This window comes from Calypte anna, chromosome 19 (genome assembly GCF_003957555.1).
Source record: "Calypte anna isolate BGI_N300 chromosome 19, bCalAnn1_v1.p, whole genome shotgun sequence".
NCBI lineage: Eukaryota > Metazoa > Chordata > Aves > Apodiformes > Trochilidae > Calypte > Calypte anna.
Window position 1 is genome coordinate 3,444,358 of NC_044264.1, and position 23,047 is coordinate 3,467,404.

The 23,047-nt window shown below is 45.4% G+C and overlaps 1 protein-coding gene across 1 annotated transcript in view; it reads left to right on the forward strand.

Annotated features, from left to right (window-relative positions):
• Window positions 1–23,047, forward strand: part of TYW1B (tRNA-yW synthesizing protein 1 homolog B) — a 104,299-nt gene that overhangs the window by 55,560 nt on the left and 25,692 nt on the right. Inside the window, 1 exon segment of the mRNA XM_030462417.1 lies at window positions 19,059–19,169. Coding sequence (XP_030318277.1) covers window positions 19,059–19,169 — 111 coding nt within the window.

A 23,047-nucleotide genomic window follows, 5' to 3' on the forward strand; every position in this document is an offset into this window, starting at 1 on the left:
CTACCCCTTGCAGTACTTGCTGTGCTGCCAGACACCAAGTAGGCACTGCTGAGCTGCTTTAACTTTCAGAGGACAGGTGCCAGTGTTCTCTTAAACAGATTGGAGCCACACACAAAGCAAATGAGCAAAAACCCCTTTAGGTTAATAGATATTGTGGCACTGCAGGAACTGATGATGAAGTGGAACATTATCCTTCCTGTCCTTCCAGGAGGGTCACAAAGAAGGAAAAGAAACAGCTCACTGACACTTTCTGAAGTTCATGTCTTTAGACATCACACTCAACTCTTGCTTTTGATTGCAGGTAAAGCCTTGCCCTTGATTTTATTTTTTTTTCTTTCCCTACTCCAAGGGAATTAAGATTTTGTAGAGAAACAGGGCCATGGGGCTATGGGCAAGGTACAGCAAATGTCTTGGTTCTGTTTTTTTTCTCCTTCCTGCTATTACAAAAGGAGCATAAAGGAAATTTCTTAGCTCTGCTTGTCCTAGGATATCATGTATATGGCAGTGTGTGGATTTGGTGTCTGTGGCTATGTATTCGTTGCTGGAAGGTGAGATATAAGATGGTGTCTCCAGTGAAATACAGAAGCATCTCCTATTACCATCTCCAGTTCTGCATTTGCACACTCCTTACAGGTAGCTTATTTTCCATTTCTGGATGATAAAGATGCCAGCTTGCACATTTAAACATTCTCAGTCTTGCATCTGCCGCTGTTTACTTTAGGGTTTTTTGTTCCCAGTGTGATCCTTTCTTCTCTGTATGATTACAAACATAGTGTAAATACATTGTTACATCTTGAGCACCTTTTAGTGCTAATTATATAATGCATGACATTAACAATTCCATTTATGAAAAGAACACATTTAATTTGCATGGAGTTTATGTGGCTACTGGAGGAGGGGAACTGGTTTTGTAGTCTGCTCTGATGCTTCTGAGCCAAATGACTTTTAAAGGAGAATTTGAATGTAAAATTTGCAACAGATGTTAGAATCAGTAATCAATTTTGCTGCTATAAATTTAGTAGAATTTGACTCTTCTGCACAGCAAATGCTCTCCACCAGCTGTGTGCTTGTTTTAATGGTTTTGCTAATGAGACTTCTGGCATGAGCTGTTTGAAATGCAATATGATGAGTGTTACAAAGGTACAGTGTTAATATTAAATTAGTGTCTCTGAATGATATCTCCTTTCAGCTCAGCCTCCAGCCAGCAGCGATCCAACTGAGGCTTCAGCACGGGATTCTTGGCTGCAGAGAGAGCGAAATCTTCTTTCTTCTGCTTGTTCCAGTACCTCTTAGTTTGCTTGCAGGCAAGAAAAGGGGAAAAATGTTCATAAACATACCTGACAAATGAAAGGATCTGTTCTTCCAAGCTAGGGGTTGTTCTGGGGTCACCTGAAGGCAGGCTGGTGAGGCTGGGGGGAGGCAGCCTCTGGCTGCTCACTGAGGATAGAAGGGAAAATAAAATCCCCCTTGTCTCTGTCCTTGTTCACTGCTTTGTGTTAACCCACATCAGTTCCCTCCTCCTTGTTACTGCCTGGGGCTTTGGGGTAGCCAGACCCATGATTTAATGCTGCTTCTTGCCAGGGGAGCAGGCAGAGCTGCAGAGGGGCTGCCCAGCTGCCCTTGTCTCACTTCACCCCTTCCCCGGGGCATTCAGGAATGGGTCTGACCTGGCAAGTGGAAATGGGAGAAACAGAGAGCCCCCCTCCTCCTCTAGCAAGTTCTCTCTTCTCTTTTGCTCCCTAACTGTAATGTGTTCTTTAGTGTGTTCTGTAGCTTGCCTGGCTTTCCTGCTACTTAACATTTAAGAGGAATTTGCTATTCTTACCCTTTCTTAAATGTGATCTGTCCTTTGCCTTCAGCTCTTCCTTAGAGACTGCATGAGAGACGCCAGACTTGGCTTTTAGAGAACGTGGTTCAAACTAGTCCCTGTTCCCCCTTCCAGTCCCTGTTCCCCCTTCCAGTCCCTGTTCCCCCTTCCAGCCCTCTGTTATTTATTAACCAAGTCTCTAGCAAAGGGTTGCTCTGGGGCTTGGCTTTGGGAGCCAGGACTCCCAGCTCCCCCATCAGACTTTGTGGTCTTGGGGATGTGTTCTCACTTTTTCTTTCTTTAGTTGTGAAACGGGGGAGTAGTCTTCATGTGAAAGCACCCTGAGAAGACAGAGCATGTGTGTGTTTTTATGTGAGCTCTTAAAATGGGAAGAGAGAGCCTAAAATTTTGCTTGTGGCAACCAGGCAAAGGAAACTTGTAGTTGCACTTAAAAACATGGTTTTATTTAAGCCTATAAAGTTGAAGTAACTGGGCCAAATGCCATAGATTGGGGTTGTGCAGAGCATTGCATAATATTCCATTCTTCTAACTGCATTAGCTGTTGGATTGCTTTACTCACTGACCAATTATCAATGGCTCTAGCATGATGGATCTAGTAAGAAGCATTTATTGGGTTCATTGAATCTATTAATTTGACATTTCAGGAAAGATGAGCTGACAAAGCTGCAAGAATGATCAATTTTCTCTTTTTTGGATGGTGAGTGTGTAGCTGAGGCGAAGCCACTGCAAGCAAGTAAACTGATTTTTATGGGAGTGTGGTAACATGTGTGCTGGTTCTCCTCCCAAGCAGAGGGAACACACTCATAGACTCATGCAAATGGAATCAGGAAGACTTTCTGGTTTTATTTTAGGGGTGAGAAATCCTCTCATGAGGGATTAGCAGTGGTGGACTGAGTAGTGCAGGTCTGTTTGGATGACAGAGGTCCAGGCTGGCAGAAGCAGCTGGAGACACACATGGACTTGGGGCCTGTTGAGTGCTGCATGTTTTCTATTGGGGTGGGGTTTGGGAAGGCTTTCCTCTGCTTCAGGATGATCTGACCTAATTTAGTTGCTTTGGGGCTGAAGTAGTTGAGAAGTACGTGGTCTCTTCCTCTGTTCCTCCTTTGTGGGGGAAGGTCCTGTAGCAGGTGGGTGGAATAGAGCTGAGGGCACAGCTGTGATTTCAGTGCTCTGCTGGTCAGTAATCTGCTTCCTCAGCTCCCAGTTCATCTGCTTGGAGTTACCTGTGTGCCAGCAAGAGCCAAATCTGACCCTAAATTTCCTTTGTCAGGTTGCTTTTTAGCAACAAACCATCTGTTTGCTCTTGTTGCATGTGGAAGTTTGTGCCTTGGCCTCTTCCTTTGTGCCACTCTCCACCCTGAAAATTCCAAAGGGAGCTGGTGGTGTGTGCTGAGCACTTGTAGCTTTGGGCACTTGCTGGTGGGTGTAAATGTGATGTGATCCCTGGGGTGGTCTGTGACCTCCCAAACCATGTGGCTGATCCAGTGTTCCCATAGGTGCAGAAGGAACCCATCTGCAGCCTTTGTTGATTTGCAAGTTAAGTGTTGGAGTGCCAAGTCCTGCATTTTCTCTCGGGATGAAAGTGCTGTTAGATTTTACAATGTAAAAAATACAGGAACTCTGAAATGGGGATTTAGATTCTGCTCTGAAGTGCTAAATTGCTGAAGCATCTTTCATAAAAATTTGTGGAGTTTATCTCATACATACTTGAATACAGAGTTGGGAACTAGTAACAGTGACAAAAACAAACTGGAAAATGGAAGACTTTTAAAAATTGTTTTTATTTATTAATTTAATTTTTTAAAAACACAATTAAGGCCTGTGTGGTGGGTGGACTCAGATTCTCTCAGATTTGTTCAGCCATTTCTAAGTGCAATAGTTGGGTGCAGTCACTGTGCTGACTGTTTTGGGGATCTCCAGAAGAGCTCTTGGCTGCTCATTAATCTCTTTGGTGGAGGAACTGATATTAGGTACAATGTAAATGGTCTCCTCTAACTACTTAGTTAGCCCTGGGTGATGATCCACAGTGCTAATGCAGCTGTGTACAGATCTGTGCAAATCCATCTGCTTCCTTGCATTTATTTCATGCTGGCTTCATGTTGAAAATTGCTTAAAAATCTTGGAGCCTCACCACCCTGTAGGTCTCTTCTGAAGAGTCCAGTTTTCTGTGAAAGTAGGAGGATCTGAAGGGTTTTTGTGGAGTCTAGGTCTCTAGAAGAATACTTTAATGCAAGATTTGGGAGTTTCAGGTGATGTGCAAGTGATGTGTGCCCTGGGAGCTGCCAGGATGGTGCTGACCTGGCTGTGGCACTGGGGTGACGGGGGGAACTTGCTGGGTTCAGGTATTGCTGCCTGCTCTGAAGTGGTGATGCTCTACAAACCTTCTCAGAGTAGGTCTGTAGAAAGTGATCCTGTAAACTGGTGGAAACTGGAGGGAATCCAGTTCCTCTGGTTAAAGCTCAGAGGGCAACTGCTAGAAAAAAAGACCCAGGTACAAAGCTTGCAGGGGCAGCTGAACCCTCCTGGTGTACCTGGGAGAAGCATTTGGAGGAGGGTGAGTGAACAGCAGTCCCTTTCAAATGTCTGTTTTGTAGCAGATTGATCTCCAGACCCCAAGTTCAGGGTTCAGAGGCTGTTCAGGGGCTGTTCAGGGGCTGCTTGCACAAATCTGCCCATGTGGAGCATCCATTCCATATGTGCTTGGGTAAGGAGTGTTCCCTCCTGGCACATCTTGCTCTGCCCAGCACCATACAGGAATGCTCCTAGTCCCCAACTCAAGCTGGAGCTTGGCTGTTTAATAGGATGAGCAGTCAAAAAGTTTAAAGCCTTATTTACCTTTCCATAATGTTTGTTGTTTTAGAGCTTGACTCTTGAGTCAGGGCTTTACAAGAGCAGTGGTCTTGCAAGGATTGTTTAATCAATAGGAAATTTATTTCAGACTCCTTGTTGATGTTGTTCATTATTAAATGAAGTGGGTTTCAGCAAATTGTGATGGGGCTTCCAGCTCTATTTTTAGATGATATGGACAAAACCCAGAAGAAAAAATAATAAAAATCCTTTGCTCTGCAGACTGAGTGTGCTTTCTGACAAGGTAATTATGGTTTTATGAGCAGATTGATCTCTGCTTTCATGGTTTGAGTCTTGAAGTAGCACTGCTGGTTTCTTGCTCCTTGAGATAACAAGTGTCAGTTCATTCTCTTAACTACAGCAGCCCCTTCCCTGGGGTGCCTTGTGCTTCCCCCCTCCCTCCTCTCTGCAGCCCTGGCTCTTGCCCTCTGAGTTAGACCTGTGGAAGTGCTGGCAAGGATTCTCTTTTTACCTTAAAGATGTAATGCCTCTCCACATTTGATTATCCCACAATTGCTCACTTAAACCATTATTATTTCCAGGTGATTTAAACTGCAGGTTTTTCTTTCTCCCTGTATCTCCCATTGCTGAGCAGAAAGCACTGATTTTTGAGGAATATTCTTCTGGAGTCTCTAAAACTTTGGTGAGATGTTGTTTTCCTGGCTGAGATTTCCAGTTCCAGAGGTCTGTAAGGAAACATCCAAGTCTCTGACTGGATGTATAAATAACTACTGGGATGGCTTAAAAATACTGAACACCTGGCAGCTGATGTGAGGGAGATTGGGCTCCTCTGTAGGATCCAAAGAGGCTTTGGTGAATGTTCAGTTCATTCTTTAGCCAGAAGCATTTGCCTAAGGTTGGACTCAGTTCTTGAGCTGTTTTAACCCCTCACTTTCTCTTTTTTGCACAGATGAATGCCATTCAGTTTTTTCTTTCAGTCCCCTAATCTGTGTTTTAGGGCACCCACAAGGAAGCTGGGACTTGTTATAAGGGCACAAGGGGTGATGGGTTTAAACTGGAAGAGATTGAGATGAGATGTGAGGAAGAAATTGTTTGGGGTGAGGGTGCTGAGCCCCTGTCCCAGGTTTCCCAGAGAAGCTGTGGCTGCCCCATCCCTGGCAGTGTTGAAGGTTGGATGGGGCTTGGAGCACCCTGGGCTGTGGGAGGTGTCCCTGACCGTGGCAGGGGTGTGGGACTGGGTGAGCTTTAAGATCCCTCCCATCCCAAACCATTCCATGACTGTGATTTTTGCACACTCTACTGTTTGATGAGGGCTCCTCTCCTTATTCCCCCTCCCCTGTCTCTTTGGGGCTTCCCTCATCTGTAGTTTGTTCTTAATATTGTCCTTCCCATGACTTCCTTGCACTGCCAGGAGTACAGCTGTGAAATGAGGTGTGTGCAGTGGGGCCTCTCTAGAGCCACCCCCACCCCAGGCCAAGCAGCAGACATTGGGTCGTGGAGCCTGAGGGAGATGGCAGCATGGAGCTGTAGGGACATGTGTAGGGACATGTGCCCCTTCTGGGAAATGTGGAAGGAAAGGAGCCTGTGGGAAGTTCCAGGGGGTTGTTTCAGCTCTTCTCCATCATAGGACTGGGTCTGGATGCTGCTTCCGTTCCCCAGGTGCACGTGTGCACCTCACTCTGTCACCTTGTACACTCAGTGCTGGCCCAGATGGAGGTGGAGCTGCCTCCTCCCATCAGTAGAAATCATTTCCATGGTCAGATCAAATCAAGCCAGTCATCCTCCTGGGTTTTGCCCCTCCTTGGTGTAGGGGTTGTTTTGCAGATGAGCTGGAGCCAAGGGCCCCAGGGGGTTGGCTGCTGGCTGAGCTCCTGTGCTCATCTTCCTTGTGTCCTGCAGAGCAGCAGCTGGGGCTGGACAGAGTCCTTGTTGCTTGGTACCTGTGTGGCAGGTCCTGCTGCTGTGGCATCTGCTGCTCTGACCCAGGAGACCTCTGCTGTGCTTCATTGGAAGACACACACAGAAAAGGTCCTGATCTTCCCTATATTTCAGAGTCTTCTCCAGAACATCCCCTGTCAAGCTTTTTGCTCTAAGTCCTTTCAAAGTCAGCGAGGTCTGGGCACAGCCTTGGGGTGCTGCTGAGGGTGCTCCTCTTGGTGAAAGGGTCTGTCAGTTTCAGGAGTTCATTTCTTCTCAGGCTTGAGCCCCTCTTTGCTCCAGGGGTGTAGGGTTTGGTGGGAGCACTCCCCAGGCTCGTGCTGATGTTTTTTGTGGCTGTCTGGTGTTAAACACACTCTGGTTCCCCAGGAAATGAAATATTGTCAGGCTGTGTGGTCTGTTTAACAGCAAGCTTGAAGTGGGTTTTTTGCTGATGATTTGATATATGTTTGAACACTGCTATTCTATTTTAAGTGACATTGCCTTGGATTTTTTTTCCCCACAGTATAAATTTTACATGATAATTCCTTGACACTCCCCTAGAAATACTGAAAAGAAAGAAACAATAACTGGACAGCTGATTTATGAGAGGAAGTATCTTAAAAAAAGAGTCCAAAGCAAATGGGTAAGGAGCTGTCATGGTTCTGGATTTACTTAAGAAAAGCACTTTTAGGTTTTGGAACAATGCTGTTGTACTTTTTTATTTTTTGAGATGTTTATCTAAATAAACTGATTAATTTCTACTGAAGTGTAAAGTAATAAAGTAGATTACAAGCAATAGGTGGTGAGTAAAGGATGAATGAGTATGGAGGGAAATGGGACTTAAGATGGCAGCTTAGGAAGGGAAGATAATGAAATTTGATTTATTTTCTCCTTTTTAGCCCAGTCTGGATCATTTATTCTTGTGCTTTGTACAGCAGAGCTGCTCACAGGCTGAGGGGCTCTTCTCATTTAAAATTCTGGCTCAGGAATTAGTGCTGGTGTGCTTGTCTCACTCCAGGATTTTCTTTGAATTTTGAGACAATTTCAAAGCTGCTCAATACAAACTGACTTTGTATGACACAAGAAGAGTTCTAATGATTGATTTCTGTCTTTAAAAAAATAGTAGTACACTCATATATTAAAACTGGAAGAATTAGAGTCTGCTTTGCTCTTTGGCCTTTGTCTGAGGGGGTCTGACTTTGGTTCCAGGTGTCCAGATGAGATGTAGGAGCAATCAGTCCTTTGGATGTGAGCACCTTGTATCTGGTTTTGTTACCTGGTTCTCTCACAAAGAACAGGAATGGCTTTTGCATGAAAAGATAGTACCAGGTCTGTGAGGGTCTTATAATTTTTAATTTTTTTTTAAACACCTTGCCTCTTAAGTTTCTTTGGCATTAGAACTTGAATATTGAGCTGGAGCCACTGCAGAGTCTTTGCTTGCTGTTGTTAAAAGAAATTGGTGGTGATGAGGTTGGTTTTCTGCTCTCTCCTTGGGATGACATGGGGACAACTGTTGTGCTTGGAGGTCCTGGGTGAAGACCAAGGGCTTGGGTGCTGATCTGTATGCAGGCAGATGCTGAGATGGAGCATTCTTACTTTTTTAGCAGTGAAATCAAAGTTCTGAGCTTTGCTCTGGTTTTACAGCAGAGTAGCTGATGTGTTAATTATCCTATGGTAATATGCCCTTTTTTTAGCAATGAAGACAAAGCCTCAACTTGCTTTAAGCAGGTGTATTAATAGCAAATGCTTGAACAATGTATGTTTTTAGTAGATACCTAGGCAGCACAGCCTATTCAGGTTTTTTCCTTGAATGACTCTATTAGCCTGGAGAAAGGAAGCTGAAAACTTTTGTGCTCTGTGCTGAGTTAATCTTCAAAGGAAAAAACCAAAACAAACCAAACCCTCCTCTGCTGTGCTGGCCAGTCAGATGCTTTCAGGTATTTGCAATGTGACTTTTAGGAGAATGTCATCTCCCCAGTGCCTGTGTTCAGGGCTGGATGCAAAGTGATAGATGAGCCCGAATGGAGTGATGAGCCCCTTATTTGAGGGGAAGGTCCTGGTTGCCAAAAGAACAGATTAATCTGTTGTTCTTTCAAGGGCACAGACCTTCCCTGATGATGTTCTCCTGAGTCGTGATGGGTGCCACAGCTCATCTGGGAGCCTGGAGGCTCAGCAGTGCTGGATTTGGGAGAGGCAGAAGCAATCTCCGCTCCTCTTCCAGAGACTCTCTCCAGGTTGAGCTGAAAGGGCTTGGAAAGCTGTGAAATTTGGGGGTGTGTTGGCATTTGAGATTGCCTTTTGCTGTGTGTTGGATCTTTTATCCTTGGTGTGGGGTTTTGTGCATAGAAATGGGTCTTAATGAATATGGTGAACAGCTACTTGGCTGCAGGGATTTTTTTTTTTTTTTTTTCCTTTTCTGATCACATCCCCGTGACAAGTAATTTCCAAGTGTGAAATTTGCTTTGATATCTTTATTCAGGACTTGCTCACTTAGTGGGGTGTTGCATAACCTGAACAAGGGAACCAAACTGGGTCTTTGCAGAGGATGTCTTCTCCCTTGGCCAGGGCTGGCTCTCAGAACAGGCAGCTTGCCCACTGCTGGAGATGAGAGCCCCAGGGCTGTGCCAGGCTCTGGGGTTGTGCCTGCATTTCAGTTTTTGGGCTGTTTTGTGCTGTGATCAGAGCAGGTCCTTGCCAGCTGGGAGGCTCTGAAAATGTGCCATAAAGTCATTTTGCAGGGTGAGCTTTTTGTTGGAGGGAATTAAAAATAGGAAATAAAAAGCTGGCTTTTGAAGTGGCTTCCTGTTCCTCATCTAATGACCTGCAAAGGGTCTGTGAAGTTGTGTGAAAGTAAGAATGATTTTGCTTTAGAATCTGCGCCATAATTTCTTCTTCCCCAGGAGAGCTTTTTCTGTTTCAGCAAAGCAGTGTTGCTACTGAGAGTATCTGGTTTGTTACTTGAGTTTAATTAGTGCCTGTGTTTGAATCTGCAAAATACAGATTGATTTAGTCTGTGAGTGAAATGTAACTTTCTAGCAATACAATTATTTTAGCTCTGTCTCAGGAAGGTGTACAAGTGTTCAGAATATGTGGCTTTCAGCTCATGGGTAAAAATCTGGTTTTTTATGGTGTTTATTTCCAAACAATAGATCGCTGTTACTCTGCCTTATAAAAAGAACAAGGTCATATGACTCAGGGCAAGGTAAGGGTATTGCAGGACCTCAGGAATGGTTTGAAGGAGGTTTTTCTGCTCTTTGCCCTTCCTCCCATACTTCTGCAGTCCCATGAGGTCCAGTCCTGCTCCAGACACCTCCCTGCCCCAACTGGAGAAGGAAGATTCTCCCCTGCCCCAACCAAACTCAATCCAGCAAACTGCTCCTTCCAGGGCAGTTGATGTGTTCACCTCCCCCCCCCTTCATCCTGAGATGAGACCTGGGATGTTTTGTGAAGAGTAATTATATTTGATATAAGAAAAGATGAATGTTGAGGAGGAGGGAATTTAAAAAAAAAAAGACATTAAAAAAACCCAAAAACATCCCCAATCCCTCTGGTTTATTGAAGCAAGAAGGGAGTAGTTTGTCAAGCTGACATTTGAGTCCTTTGTTTTAACATCCTCTGGGCCAGTGGGTGCTGGGAACAGGGTCACCTCAGCAGCTCTGAGGGGTGGGGAAATCTATGTAAAGATTTTCAGCAAAAGTTGCCTAGAGGGAAAATGCTACTTTTCCCCAATCCTGGTGGATTATTTTTTTTGGGTTTTTTTGGTGTGGTTTTTTTTTTTTTTTTTTGGTTGTGCCTTTGTCCTCAGGTGTTTGGGGAACAGAAGCCTGAGCTGGCCCCTGTTGAGTTGCATTTTTGGGATCCTGTTAGAGAAGGTTTTCAGAATGCAGTGGAAGAGGCAGTGGATATCTCCATGTTGGCAACATGTTCAAAACAGATGTGGTTTGTATGTCCTCCAAAGAGAGGAAGACTTGGGGCAACAAGTCCCAGTGAGTTATGTGCCAAAGTGGTTGCCTGTGTTTTTTCTTCTTTTAAGACACTTGTTAGACAGCATTCTGTATTCAGGTGCCTTTAATGGACCAACTACTACACACACTCCCAAAGAAACCACGTGTTGTATTTTAGAGAACTCTCCTATGATAAGCTGAGCAAAAGTTTGGCAAGAGAAAGGGCTATTTGGGTAGAAGCTGAACAATTTTATACATGTGCCTCAGTGTCCTGTGTGGGCACAAGCAGCTCATTAACTGCTTTCCATACCTGAGGCTGTGGGTTGAGAGTTCAAGTTCATCCAAATGAGACAGGATCACAGCAACAGATTGTTCCTTTGCCTGAAGGAACATCTCCCAGCAGGAAGGACTCAGTTCCAGGTGCTGAGTGCCCTTAAGGAGCAGCACAGCCATTCCTGGTACTGTTTGGATATCTGATTTGGGGCTGTTTGGCTATTAAGGATGGGCTTTGTGCTTCTGGTTGCTGCTGTTCCAGTGATGTGCTCTATCAGTCACATCTTCTCTGGAGTCAACTGATTGACCAAGGCCAGGAGTAAAAAGCACTGCTGACCCCTGAGCTTTGGAACAGAGAGGAGATTTCTTGGCAGGGAGGGCTGGTGCTGTAGGGATGCTGCTTTCTGGGACACGGAGCAAGTGTGGGTGCCTGGAGGAATGATGCTACTTAACCTCTTGGGAGGCTGCTGGGATTTTTTGCAGGGCTGGATTCCTCCATTCTTACACTGAATGTGCTGTGGTCTGCAGCCGTGCAGCAGTTTTGTTGGGTGCCTTGCAGAGAAACAGAGATCGGGTGGTCTCTCCTCCACTGCTCAGCTGCAGAACGGAGCAGAATTATCAATTTTTCAGCAAAATGTTCTGCTGTGACCCTGCAAGGAGACCAGTTGGGCCTGGAATACAGCCAAGGAGGCTTCATGTGGCTTTCAAGCATTCAGAGAAGAAAAAATAACCCTTGAATAGTCACTTATTCTGTTCCTGAGATCAGTTCTTGGTGGGGTGTGCTCTTCAGCCACAATCTCTATCAGGAAAAGGCTGAGGATGCTGAATGCTCTCCTTTTGCCTGGGCTGGACTTGGATTCTTCGTCCTCAAGGTGGTGTTGGGGTGAGGATGGCTCCTGCTTTCCGTTGCAGACCTGCAGGCACCCTGCTGGGAACTTCTTGGGTTTCATGGGTTTACTTCAAAAGTTATTCAGACTGCCCCCACCTTGACTCGATTTGTTCCCATATACTCAACTGCTCTTCTCCTCTCTGCTCCCAGTTCTTCACTGAGATCTGAATTGCTGGTGATTAAATCTGCCCTAATTATACCCTGATGGTGGTTGGGCTCCCACTCCAGCTGTAACCAGGCTTCTGTTGCCTCTCAAATTCTTGTTTTGAGCTGATGCTTGCCCAGCCTAAGGGAACCTTCTCTTAACAGCTGCTGTTTGTAATCCTTCCCCATGGAGATGGTCTGCATGCTGCCCTTGGTTTGGTTCTTTTCCTGAAAGGCCCTTGAGAAGTCTGCAACTCCTGGCTGGGAGCTCTGGTGGGAAAGCACCTCTGGAGAGTTTCTGGTTCATCCTTCCTGCTCGGAGCAGGATCAGCTTGGAGGGCTGAGTGGGAATATCTCCAAGCATGGAGACTCCTTAGTCTCTCCAGACAACTCCTCCTGGTGTTCAATCACTTTCCTTGTAGAAATTCCACTTAAAAATGGGATTTTGCTGTTCTTCAGCCTGTGCCCATTGCCTCTGGTCCTTTCCCTGGGTGTTGCTGGGAAGACTCCAGCTCCATCTCTTTTCTCCCCCCACCAGGTGTTTATTTACAAGCAAATATTCTGTAGTGTTCTTTCCCATCTCTCACGTTCCTTTGCCACCCCATGGACACACCTGGTCCTTCTGGGTCCCAGGGCTGCCCCTTCCTGCCAGGCTGATGGGTTGCAGAAAGTTTTTGGCATACAGTAGATGCTGTTTCATGCCCTCAACTTTCACCCCTTCAAAAGGCTCATGGCCATATCAGCTTTCTATTTTCCACTAATGTTACTCTGACAGCTTTCTGAGGTGAGGTGGTGGTTGCTTTGCCTGAAAACATGGGGTGGGAGGCAGCCTGATGCTTTAGGTCATTATATTCTTGTGGCTTAAGCTCTTATTTCTTGTTTGTTTGTTTCAGTGCTTAGAAGGGGATCTCCTGCGGCTTTGTTGTTCTACCAGATACAAACAATACATTAATAAAACAGGATTGTGTATTTGTACTCTCAGCAGCCTGTAAGGATTACTTGTATAGAGCATTTTGCAGGCCATAAGTCAATTTGATGCCCCCAGTCCCACTTTTCTAAAGAGACTTTTGTGTCTACTCTGACAGTGCTTGAGAGATGGTGCCCTCTGGAAAGTGTTTTTTTTACAGTCACAATATTAATTTCTGATTTTTCTGCTTTTTTTCTCTATCCCTGTGGCAGCATTTTTGTTTCTTTACCTGCTTCTTTCACTACTGGTTCTGATTAGTTAATGCAGTTCTGTGATAGCTCCCTTTTTGAAGTGATGGATAACACACAGGGACTGCAGTTATTACTTGTCAGTTAGTGGTGCCCTAAGGGAGGAACAGCCCGTTTAATGTGCTTGTAGCACTTTTAGTTTTATGAAGTAGTTGAACTTTAAAGTTAAACTTCTAAAATGATTGAGGATGTATACTGGAAAGTATTGAAAATCAGATTGAAATGGGAGGGGAAAAAACCTCTCCTTCATGCAGGCCTTTGTTGGTGTAAGAAGCACCACTTGCTGGGGTGTTGTACTTCATCTGTGTTAAAAGATGCTGTGATAAAAGTAAACTGGTACAGGTTCATCCTGTGCACACACCAGCTCTGGCAGTCTCCTGTTTCCTTGGTGCTGGCAGCACCCCCCCTGTGCTCAGTGCCTTGCCCTGAGCTTCTAACCATTTCTTGGTGGTGTTTGTGATTCTCACAGAATGAGAAGGTCAGAAGGGAGCTCAGAGCTCATCTCCTCCAACTTCCTGCCATGCCCAGGGACACCTCTCATCCAGCCCAGGATGCTCAGAGCCTCCTCCACCCTGGCCCTGAACACCTCCAGGGAGGGGGCAGCCACAGCTTCTCTGGGCAATCTGTTCCAGAGTCTCAGCACCCTTGTACTAAAGTTCTGCTTTTTAATACCCAATCTAAACCTCTTCTCCTTCAGTTTAAAACCATTTCCCTTTGTCCTCTTGCTGGACATTCCAACGTCCCTCTCCAGCCCTCCTGTAGGTCCCCACCTCTAAGGTCCCCCCAGAGCCTTCTCCTCTCCAGGCTGAACAATCCCAGCTCCTCAGCCTCTCCCCTCACAGCAGAGGGGCTGCAGCCCCTGGATCAGCTTTGTGGCCTCCTCTGGACTCCTTCCAACAGCTCTGGGTCCTTCCCATGGTGGGGACACCAGAACTGGTGCAGTATCCAAGGTGGGCCCTCAGGCTGGCCACACTCCTCTTGCTGCATCCCAGGCTGGGCTTTGGGCTCTTTGGGCTGCATGAGCCCAGTGCTGGCTCCTGCTGAGCTCCTCATCCATCACCACCCCCAGGGATTCTCCTCAGGGTACCTCCCAACCCACTCTGTACACACTGTTTAGTCCCTGTGCACAACCAGTGTAAAATGGATAAAGGAATGGGTAGATTTTTTTTTTTTTTTTTTTTTTTTAATCAGAAAAAGTGTTCTTGTGCCTTGGCCCAGTTGCAAAGAGAGAGAAAGAACAAACTGTTGGAGTTCTGAGAAAGATGTGTGGAAAGAGATCAGGGACTCATCCCTACAAACATTCCTCAGATTACAGAGGCAGAAGTGAGGTGCTCTGAGCAGCTGCACCAAGGTGCTGGGCAGGGAGTGTCCCTGCTCACCCTGGAAGATGCCAAGTGCCTGGACTTTGGGTGCTGCAGGAAGGGCTGGCTTGCTGCTTGGTGGTGGTAATTGCACTTGCATGGCCTTTGCCAAAAGAATATTTTTTGCCAGTGTTTGTATTTTTGCAAAAAAAAAAATAATCTTAAAGAATATTTTTAGAATATTTTATATTCTAAAAAATAAGCATAAAGTACATAAAATATAGATATATATCCTAAATAGAAACAATATACAAACATAATATAAATATAAAATATAATTTTATGACATATGATATGACATGCATATATGATAGATATGACATATATAAAATAAAATGAATATTTAAATGTAAGTGTAATATATAAATTTATACACATACTTATAATATATATTTTAAATATATGTATTTATATATATTTGTATTTATATAATTTAATATGATATTAAATTATAATATATAAATATATATTGTATATATATTAATATAAAATACAAATTATGATAATATTATATTTATATACTATAATTTTATATAAATAGTAAAATATTCTAAATATAAAATATTTTTAGAATATTTTATAGAATATTTTTGCTGGTCTCGTTGGGTTTTGGTCATGCCTGGGTGTGTGTGTCCCTGCTCCAGCTGGTGGTGTCTCTGTGCCTGATGTCACATTCCCCCTTGGGATGGGTGCCAGGCACTGGGAAGCAGGGCAGCTCCTCCAGGGGCTCTCAGTATTTTGTGGCTTTCCCTGAACCTGCTCCCTCTGCTCTGGAGCTGCAGGGACCATTTAGGAAACAGCCAGGCATGGATAAAAGAAGGTGACAGTGCTGGAGGCTGCTCTGTCAGGGCAGGGGAAGGAGGGCTCTGGGGGGGCAGCTCTCTGAACCCCAGCAGAGGGTTGAGCCCCAAGGGTCAGAGCAGACAAGAAACTTTGTGCTGCCTCCTGGGGAGCAATCCCAGGGGGAGACATCCTGGGGGTGGCCACCAGTGCAGTGCTGTGAGTTGCCAAATGAGAGCCAAGCATTTGTTTCCTCTTGCATAACCATTGATATTCATCTTTTCAATCTGATTTAATCCCCTTTTAGTAGAGTAGACTTTTGTTTCTTTAAATACTCTGCATCCTCTGGATTTTGGCAGGACAGAGGAGGTGCAGGGAGTTCTCTCCAGTGCCATGTCCCAGGAGCTGGGTGTGCATTTGGCTCATCCCTCAGCCACCAGAGATGGAGGGGGGAACCTTGAAATCTCAGCATGGTTCTGAAGTGACCTGTGACACTCCCAGAGTCATCTCCCTTGATCTAATGGCCTTCAATTTTTGCTACCAACAAAGATGCTGCTTTTTTTTTTTTTCCATTGCTGCAAGTGCTCCTTTCAGCCTCTAAACACATCTCCTACATCTTCTGCAGTGTTTGGAGATCTGGTAAAGGAACTGAACCATAGGGGGAAGAGTGGTTTCATTTTCTAAGCTTGCTCCAAGCAGTGTGGTGGTTCTGTAAGTGACACTTGTCACTTGTGTCCCCTTCAGGGGAGCAGATGCCCCCCTGCCCTGCCAGCACCTCAGTTACCTGGTCTTGCCCTTGCTGCTCAGCAGTGGTGCCATGCCAAGCTCTGCTGGGTCCACTGCACTCCTGGCCTTGTTATAATATAAATCAGCAGCCTGGAGGAGCTTTGCACACATCTGATATTGTTCATTACCCTTAATTCCAGCACTTGGGACTGTTTTCTTTCTGAGTCCAGTTTCCCATTATCTGCTTGTTTTTCCCCAAACAGCAAATGCCTGCTGTCTGAAGATAAAGTGGCTTTTCTAAGACTTTCATCCCACTTTTTGTCCTGTGTTTTGTTTCACTCACACAGAATTGTCACGGTTGGAAAAGACCCCTGAGATCACCACGTCCAACATCATCCTCCCTCACCAAACAAAACATTTAAATCAGTATCTGTATCGCCCCCCAGAGCACATCCTGAAGTGCTTCACCTCCACGTTATTTAATTCACCTCCAGTGATGGTGACTCCACCACCTCCCTGGGCATCTTGTTCCAATGCCTGACTACTCTCTCAGGAATGAAATTCTTCCTCAAATCCAGTCTAAACCTCTCGTGGTGCAACTCCAGGCCCTTTCCTCGATTCCTGGTGGTTATCTGAAGGCTGGGAGTTTTCCTGCACTCACCCAGCAGTGGGTCTGGGTCCCACAGGATGCTTTGAAATTTGCTCTTAATTTTAGTACAAAAACAAAAAAAAAGAAACAACAAAGAAAAAACAAAACAACCAAGCAAACAAAAAACAAAAAACCACCCCAAAGCCCCCAAACAGACTCCTAAAAGCTTCCCATCATGGTGGTCTCCCCATTCCAATGCCAGCACTGGGGACCTGAGCTCCCAGCTTGAGGTCTGGATCAGCAGCCCTGGGTCAGGGCTGATACTAAAATATGGGATTTATTTACTTTTGCTGAGAAGCTGCCTGCGTTTGTTTACTGCTGTGAGCTGACCTTTGGGGAGACATTTCTCGATTAATTGGGTATCTAATCACTTCAGCCAGTTGGCAGCCATGTGTGTATTGGAGTTTTTCTTCTTGTTAGACATTTTCCCTCTGGTTTCTTCATTCCCTGTTATATGGCAAATGATGCGTTTATTTTTTTTTATTAGTTCCTTCTTTGTTTTTCTCTTCAGTAATTAACTGATTTCATACTTGCCTGTGGTCTTTTGGCCCAAACCTTTCTTTTGCCAATCCATTTGAATCTTGTTCTTGTATATATGTGGTTATATTCTACAGATAAAGTAGTGGCCAGGTATTTAATTCTTGTAATATTTGACCTTCAACTATCTCCAGCTCTACCTTTGCATTTCCAATCATGTCACTGGCTCCTTGTACCTATTTAATATTCATTTGTGTTTATCTCCCATGTGTGTTCCCATTTACCTGGTGCTTTAGGTCCCTGAGATGAGAGTGCACTTAGACATTTTTTATTTGTTTGTTCTCTAATTGTTTGTTAGTAAATGATCTGGAATGTTTCCACACCAAGTTGCTGTAGAAAATGTTTGGATTTTTTTCCTATGGCAAACACAGAAATGTGTTTTAGTAAGTGATGCTTGATTTTTATACAGAAGGCAAAATTTGCTTCTGTGCTGTGTAGCTCAAGAGGTTCTGAAGGAGTAAAATGTGGGTAGGCTGGGGCTTGGTCCTAGGAAATAGTGATTTTTCTCTTGGGGATGGGTAATACCATGGGCTTCTTACTAACCCAGCCCTGGAACTCAGGGTCCTGGGATCCATCCCTGTTTGCCCCTGGCTTGTGGGTGCTGTCAGAGGCATCAGTGTGGGTGGGAAATGGTCTCAGGTTTATGATGCAGAGTTCAGTAGGAGGATCTCTTTCTTAACTTTTTCTGGATTGAAAAATGTCATAAATGGAATAGTGTGCATGCTTGCCACATGTGGCACTGAAGTTCAGGTGACCTTGTGCCCTGGGAATGTCACAGGTAACAGGTATGGGAGAATCTTTTACCTCAGCCTGTGTCTGAGACCTGACTTCCTGGAGCTGGAGAATTGGATTCCAGCCCTGGGATACAGCCCTGGAGCCTTGGGTGATGTGGATTTGTTATTGTCCTCTCACTCTGCCTAAGCTGATGCTTTTATTGTCTTTTTCAGTCTCCAGGGTGCCAAGGAAGGAAAGTGAGTTAGTTCAAAAAACAATTTTGCTGGCAGATTGCTCTATAAATAAACTCCAGAGATAACTGAAAGAGAACAGTGGGAGATGAAGGGAAGGAGCAGATACAAGCACTGAGCCTGAATTTGTTCCACGGCCAAGTGCTTGTATTGATAGTACAAGTCCTATTTTTCACCCAGAACTTCTTTGGTGAGCAGCCCTTTGAGGGCAAATCAAACCAGCCCCAAGGAAAGAAGTTCTTGGAGTGCTGGCTGCTGCTGGGCACAGACATCAGTCAGGTTTGGTGGGGTGAGGAGCTGTGGGATGGAGGGGAAAGCTCCTGCAGGGATGGTGCCAGGCAGGAACTGGTTGCAGAGGGTGGGGAGGGCTGGAGGCTGCTCTGGTTGTCCCCAGTGCTGCTCCTGTGCTCCTTCCACAGTCTGCACCATGCTTTTGGTAAGGCTTGGGGGGGTTTCAGTGGTCCTGGGTGTGATTTGAATTGTCACTTTGTGCTTCCAATAAAATGTTCTGCATAACCAATCCCAGGAGAGCCTTTGCTCTGCAATATTGTACCTAATGTGCTGGAAGAGTTTGAGGACAGGGGCAGACAATGCTCTGTCTGTTCTTGTGTGGCTTGTCCAAAAGTCACTGGTGCCAAACGATCCAGATGGAGGAAATAAAGGTATCTGTGTAGCAACTGGTAGTGAGATTTTATGCCTGGGGAAGCAAATCAAAGAGTGATGCATTTCCTGGTTATTTTCCCATTATGTTAAAGCTCCTGTAAAAGCAAAGTGCTTGGGATATTTAGAGGGAAGGTAAATCTTTGTATTGTGAAAAGCAGCTCAGCTCATAGATGCTCTGGAGTAGCTTCCTTGCAAGAACAAGTGATTCCTGGTTGGGATCCAGTTTGTTTTAGCCCCTGAGTTATGGGAATAAATTCATGACTTTTTTTTTTTTTTTTTTCCCCAGTTTGAGGGTGTCTGGGAAGCTGGAGCATCCCTGTCAGGATGTTACTAATGCAGTGATTCCTGTGTTTCAGCACCAGCGCACTGTCTACAGACTGACACTGGTGAAGGCTTGGAACGTGGATGAACTCAGAGCCTATGCTGACCTGATATCCCTTGGTAAACCTGACTTCATCGAGGTCAAGGTGAGCTGCTCAGAGCTTCTGGGTTTTTTTTTCCATCAGTATTTTACCTTTTTTCCCTCTCCATTCTCCCCTACCCCCTGGTCTAAACTTGTACGAGTAAATTCAGTTCTTCCAAATATTTCAGTGCTGCATAAAATCTTTTGCTTTTAACATTAGGCAACCAGGTTTCTAATATCTTACGTGTGCATTTGGAGTAGTCTTCAGTGTTATGCAAGACTAGCTCTGTGCCAGCCAGCATCCCCTTCTGCTCAATGGAATTACAAGCCTCTGGTCTTTTGTGTACTTCTCCTGAAAGCAGAGACTGATAGATAGATATTTCTCTTTTATGTCAACCAGCATTTGAAACAAAATATTCTAGGACAAGTTGGGTCTTTTGTGCTGGGATCCTTCCCATCGTGGTCTTGAATTTTGCAGGGGAAGAAGGTGATAGCATCTGGTTTACTGATGTGTGGTACTCATCAGGCTGTGAAAAGGGGAAATATCACCCTCTGGGACTGGAAGAGCTATTAACAGGAGGCTACAGCAGGGCAGGACATGCTTTATCTTGAAATTAATCTATTTAGTGTGTAGAGAATGTAAAAGCTGCACGTAACAAAATGTTCTGTAAGGAATCACCATCAGCACATTCATCTGGCAGCTCCCCTGCAAACCAGGCCATTCACTTCTGCTCTGGGTTTTTGCAGCTCTATTACTTCTGGATGTTTTCTTTTCCTTTCCCTTTTTTCTTTTCTTTCTTTCTTCCCTTTTTAAAAGTCTTTATTTACTGCTGATTTGAAGGAAAAAAATCGGGAGTTTGCTGCAGTTTTCTTACAAAACCAGCCCTGAAGGTCTTGATGTTATCTGTAGTGAGTGCTCTTTTGCTCTCAAAGTTCTGCTGAAGCTGATAGCTTAATACAGAGTAAGATTCTGTGTGTGGTTTGGGGAAAAAAACTCAGTTTTTGAATGGGGATCAGCCTCTTGTATATTCCTCATGTAAAACCTGGTAGAATGAGTACTTCTGTGATGCCCTTCCTGCCTTGCATCTCCCAACTCCTCTCCTGCAGCCTGGGAGTAGAAGATTTTTTCTTCCAGGGTGTGAGGAGGGCAGAGATGAGTGTGCACGCCAGCCTGGAGCATTGGGACAGCACTGCTCCATCATGTGTAGCAACTTTAATTAGTAAAATGAATCAGATGAAAGTTAATCAATGGTTCTGAGCGTGGATTCCCCTGAACCCTCTCCAGGGGCAGCACGTCTCCTCTAAGGCTGCTGCTCCCTTTGTCTGGGGAAGGATTCAGCCTCGCAGCCCTGGGTTCCCAGCAGTATGGAGCTCAGCTTTCCCAGTGGCTCTTCCCTGGCAAAATCATTCCTCAGAGTGCCAGGGAAATAGGTGAAAAAAAGAACTCATCATAGTTATTACCAAGGTGGTTGCAGATGTACTTCTGACACTTTTTTTGTTCAGCTGGGACAGGTTTCTGCCCATGCTGCTTCCAGCAAAATTTTCATCTTTGCAAAAATTCAAGTTTGCAAATTTCATCTTTTGCTTCAAAGTGCTTTTCCAGATCTCAGCCAGCAAGGACTTTCTCTGAAGAGGATGTATATAGGTTTGGAAAAGTGTTAACTGAGGCAGGCAGAGAAGGGCTGCAGGGGATGTTCCCAAGCCCTCATGGTGATGTAGCTGCACACACCAGGATCCAAGGGGGCTCCGAGGGGCTGGAGAACAAGGAAGGCAGAGGAGTGCAGCTGGCACTGGATGGTTGTGTGCTGATGGGTGATGTGGCTCTTTTGTGGACTTCTCTGAGTGTCAGTTTGCATCCCACTTGCACATCTGATTGGTTAACAGGAAGCAGCACAAAAGCAAAAACGTTTTTTTTGTTTGCGTGGTTAAAAGTTGTGTTCTGCTTCATGCTGATCAATTACATTGCCAAGTGGGATGCTTTGATCTAAATGGCATTTTTTCAGAAATATTCCAGCAGGTAGGTGAAATTCTGCCAAGTGCTGGTGGACAGAAGAGTCTTACCAGGGTGCTGGTCCTTACCAGATCACAGTGTCTTCAAGCAAAGGGCTTTACACATCTCATGCCTTGGTTTCTTCTTCCATGAATGGTGCAGCCTCGTGCCTAAACCCTGTCCACAAAACATTGTAGGTGGCCTGTGGAAAATCTCTTCTCTTTCCAGTCCCAAGAGCAGCTGTCAGGGACACAGGGAAGCTCAGGTTTGAGCCTTTTTAAAGGATGCAGCATCTCTCTCCCTTGTCTCTGCTCGTGGCTGTACATAGGCTGGGAGTGATGGGGAAGTTCCCTTTTCCCTGGTCACAGCTCTCACTACAGACCTCACCAGTGCCTTTCAGAGCTTCACTGCCATCTGTGTGCTCAGAGCCCAAAAAACATCTATGCTTTGCTCTTTGTTTCCAGTCTTGTGGAGGGAGGAAGAGTTTCCAAAGCTTCCCAAAACCATGGAGCAAGTCTGACAGCAGAGAGTGAGCAGCAGAGTACAAGGAAACACACTCGTTCCTTTTCAGCTTCAGCACCAAGGATGACGTCTCAGGGCACTGCTCCATCTCATTCGTGCCTTTGAAATAGTCTCTGGGTTTTTTTCTCTTTAATTGAGCTTTTAAACAGAGCCCTGCTGTCCTGTTACCTTGATTTTGAAGACAGGAAAGCAAAGTTCATGTTCTTGACAGATGCCTTCAGGAGCAGCCTTGCCGGCAGTGCCCACCTGCAGCTGATGTTATCACTGCCTGAGAGCAGCTCTGTGCTGGCACAACATTTGGGGTCTACATGTCATTTCCATCCTTCTTACAAGCCATGCCATTTTGTGATGGCTTCCCTGGAGCAGTGGATTTGCTTGACATCCTTGGTTATAGTTAAGTAGACCCCTAAGTTGGATGAAAGGTCTTGCTCACAGTATTTCTGCAGGATGTTTTCATGGGAGAACAAGGGTTCTTTGTCTTCCTGCCTCTCTTCTGTGGGATGTTCCAGAAGGTGGGCACTTGGTGCTCTGCAGAGGGGAAGTTGCTCACACTAAATCCAGTATTAGCCCAGCTGGTGGCCTCCCTTCTACATAGTTTCATTTGTTGGTTCCTGCTGAACATCAGTGCTCCTAAACTGTGGAAGATTTAGCTCAGTGGGGGAGTCACAGTGGCTTTCTGTTGCTGCGTCTCTGTGACTTTGTAACCTGAGGGGATGACAGAGTTTCTCATCTCATCTCAACCATGGAACCAATTTTTCCCTTTTCTTGGCCGGAGGGAGCAAGCCAAGTGTTTGGAGTGGCTGATGAACAATGAGTGAGTTGTGTTGCTGCAGGGCAGAAACAGTCCAGGCAAGTACCACAGGAGAGGCTGACAAGGGGGATGTCATTTTCTTAAGGATGTCTTCCTTACTTCTTTATCCTTGGATGGATGGCTGGTGGGGTGTGGACACTTTCTGTGGCTGCTGTGCCTGCACTCAGACCTCACCCCAGACTCTGACCTCACCTCATCAGGGGGTCACCCTCCTTTGCATTCAGCTCTGCACTCCCCAGACACTGTGTTTTTATCTCCTCATCTTTAATCCTACACTGGCGGGGCTCTTGTCCAGCTCCCTCCCCATGAGATCACCTCCTCCTGCAGCAGGATCCCTGCTGGGGGGGTTCCTGCAGTGGGGTGTGGAAGGCTTCAGGATGCTTCATGGCTTCTGCCTGTGCACCCGCAGGGTGAAGCAGAGGGCCAGGGACTGTGTCCCTGCAATGTTTGACTGCTATGGAATGAAAAGTGAGCAGAGCAGCAGCAGAGGGGCTGCATCTCCATCCCACCCCCCAGGGAGTGCTCACACAGAGGGAATCCCACAGCACTGAAAGTGATGCTTGATGCAGGAGTGTGTAAAGTTGGGATTTAAATACTGCCCCAAAGAAAGATGGCTTGG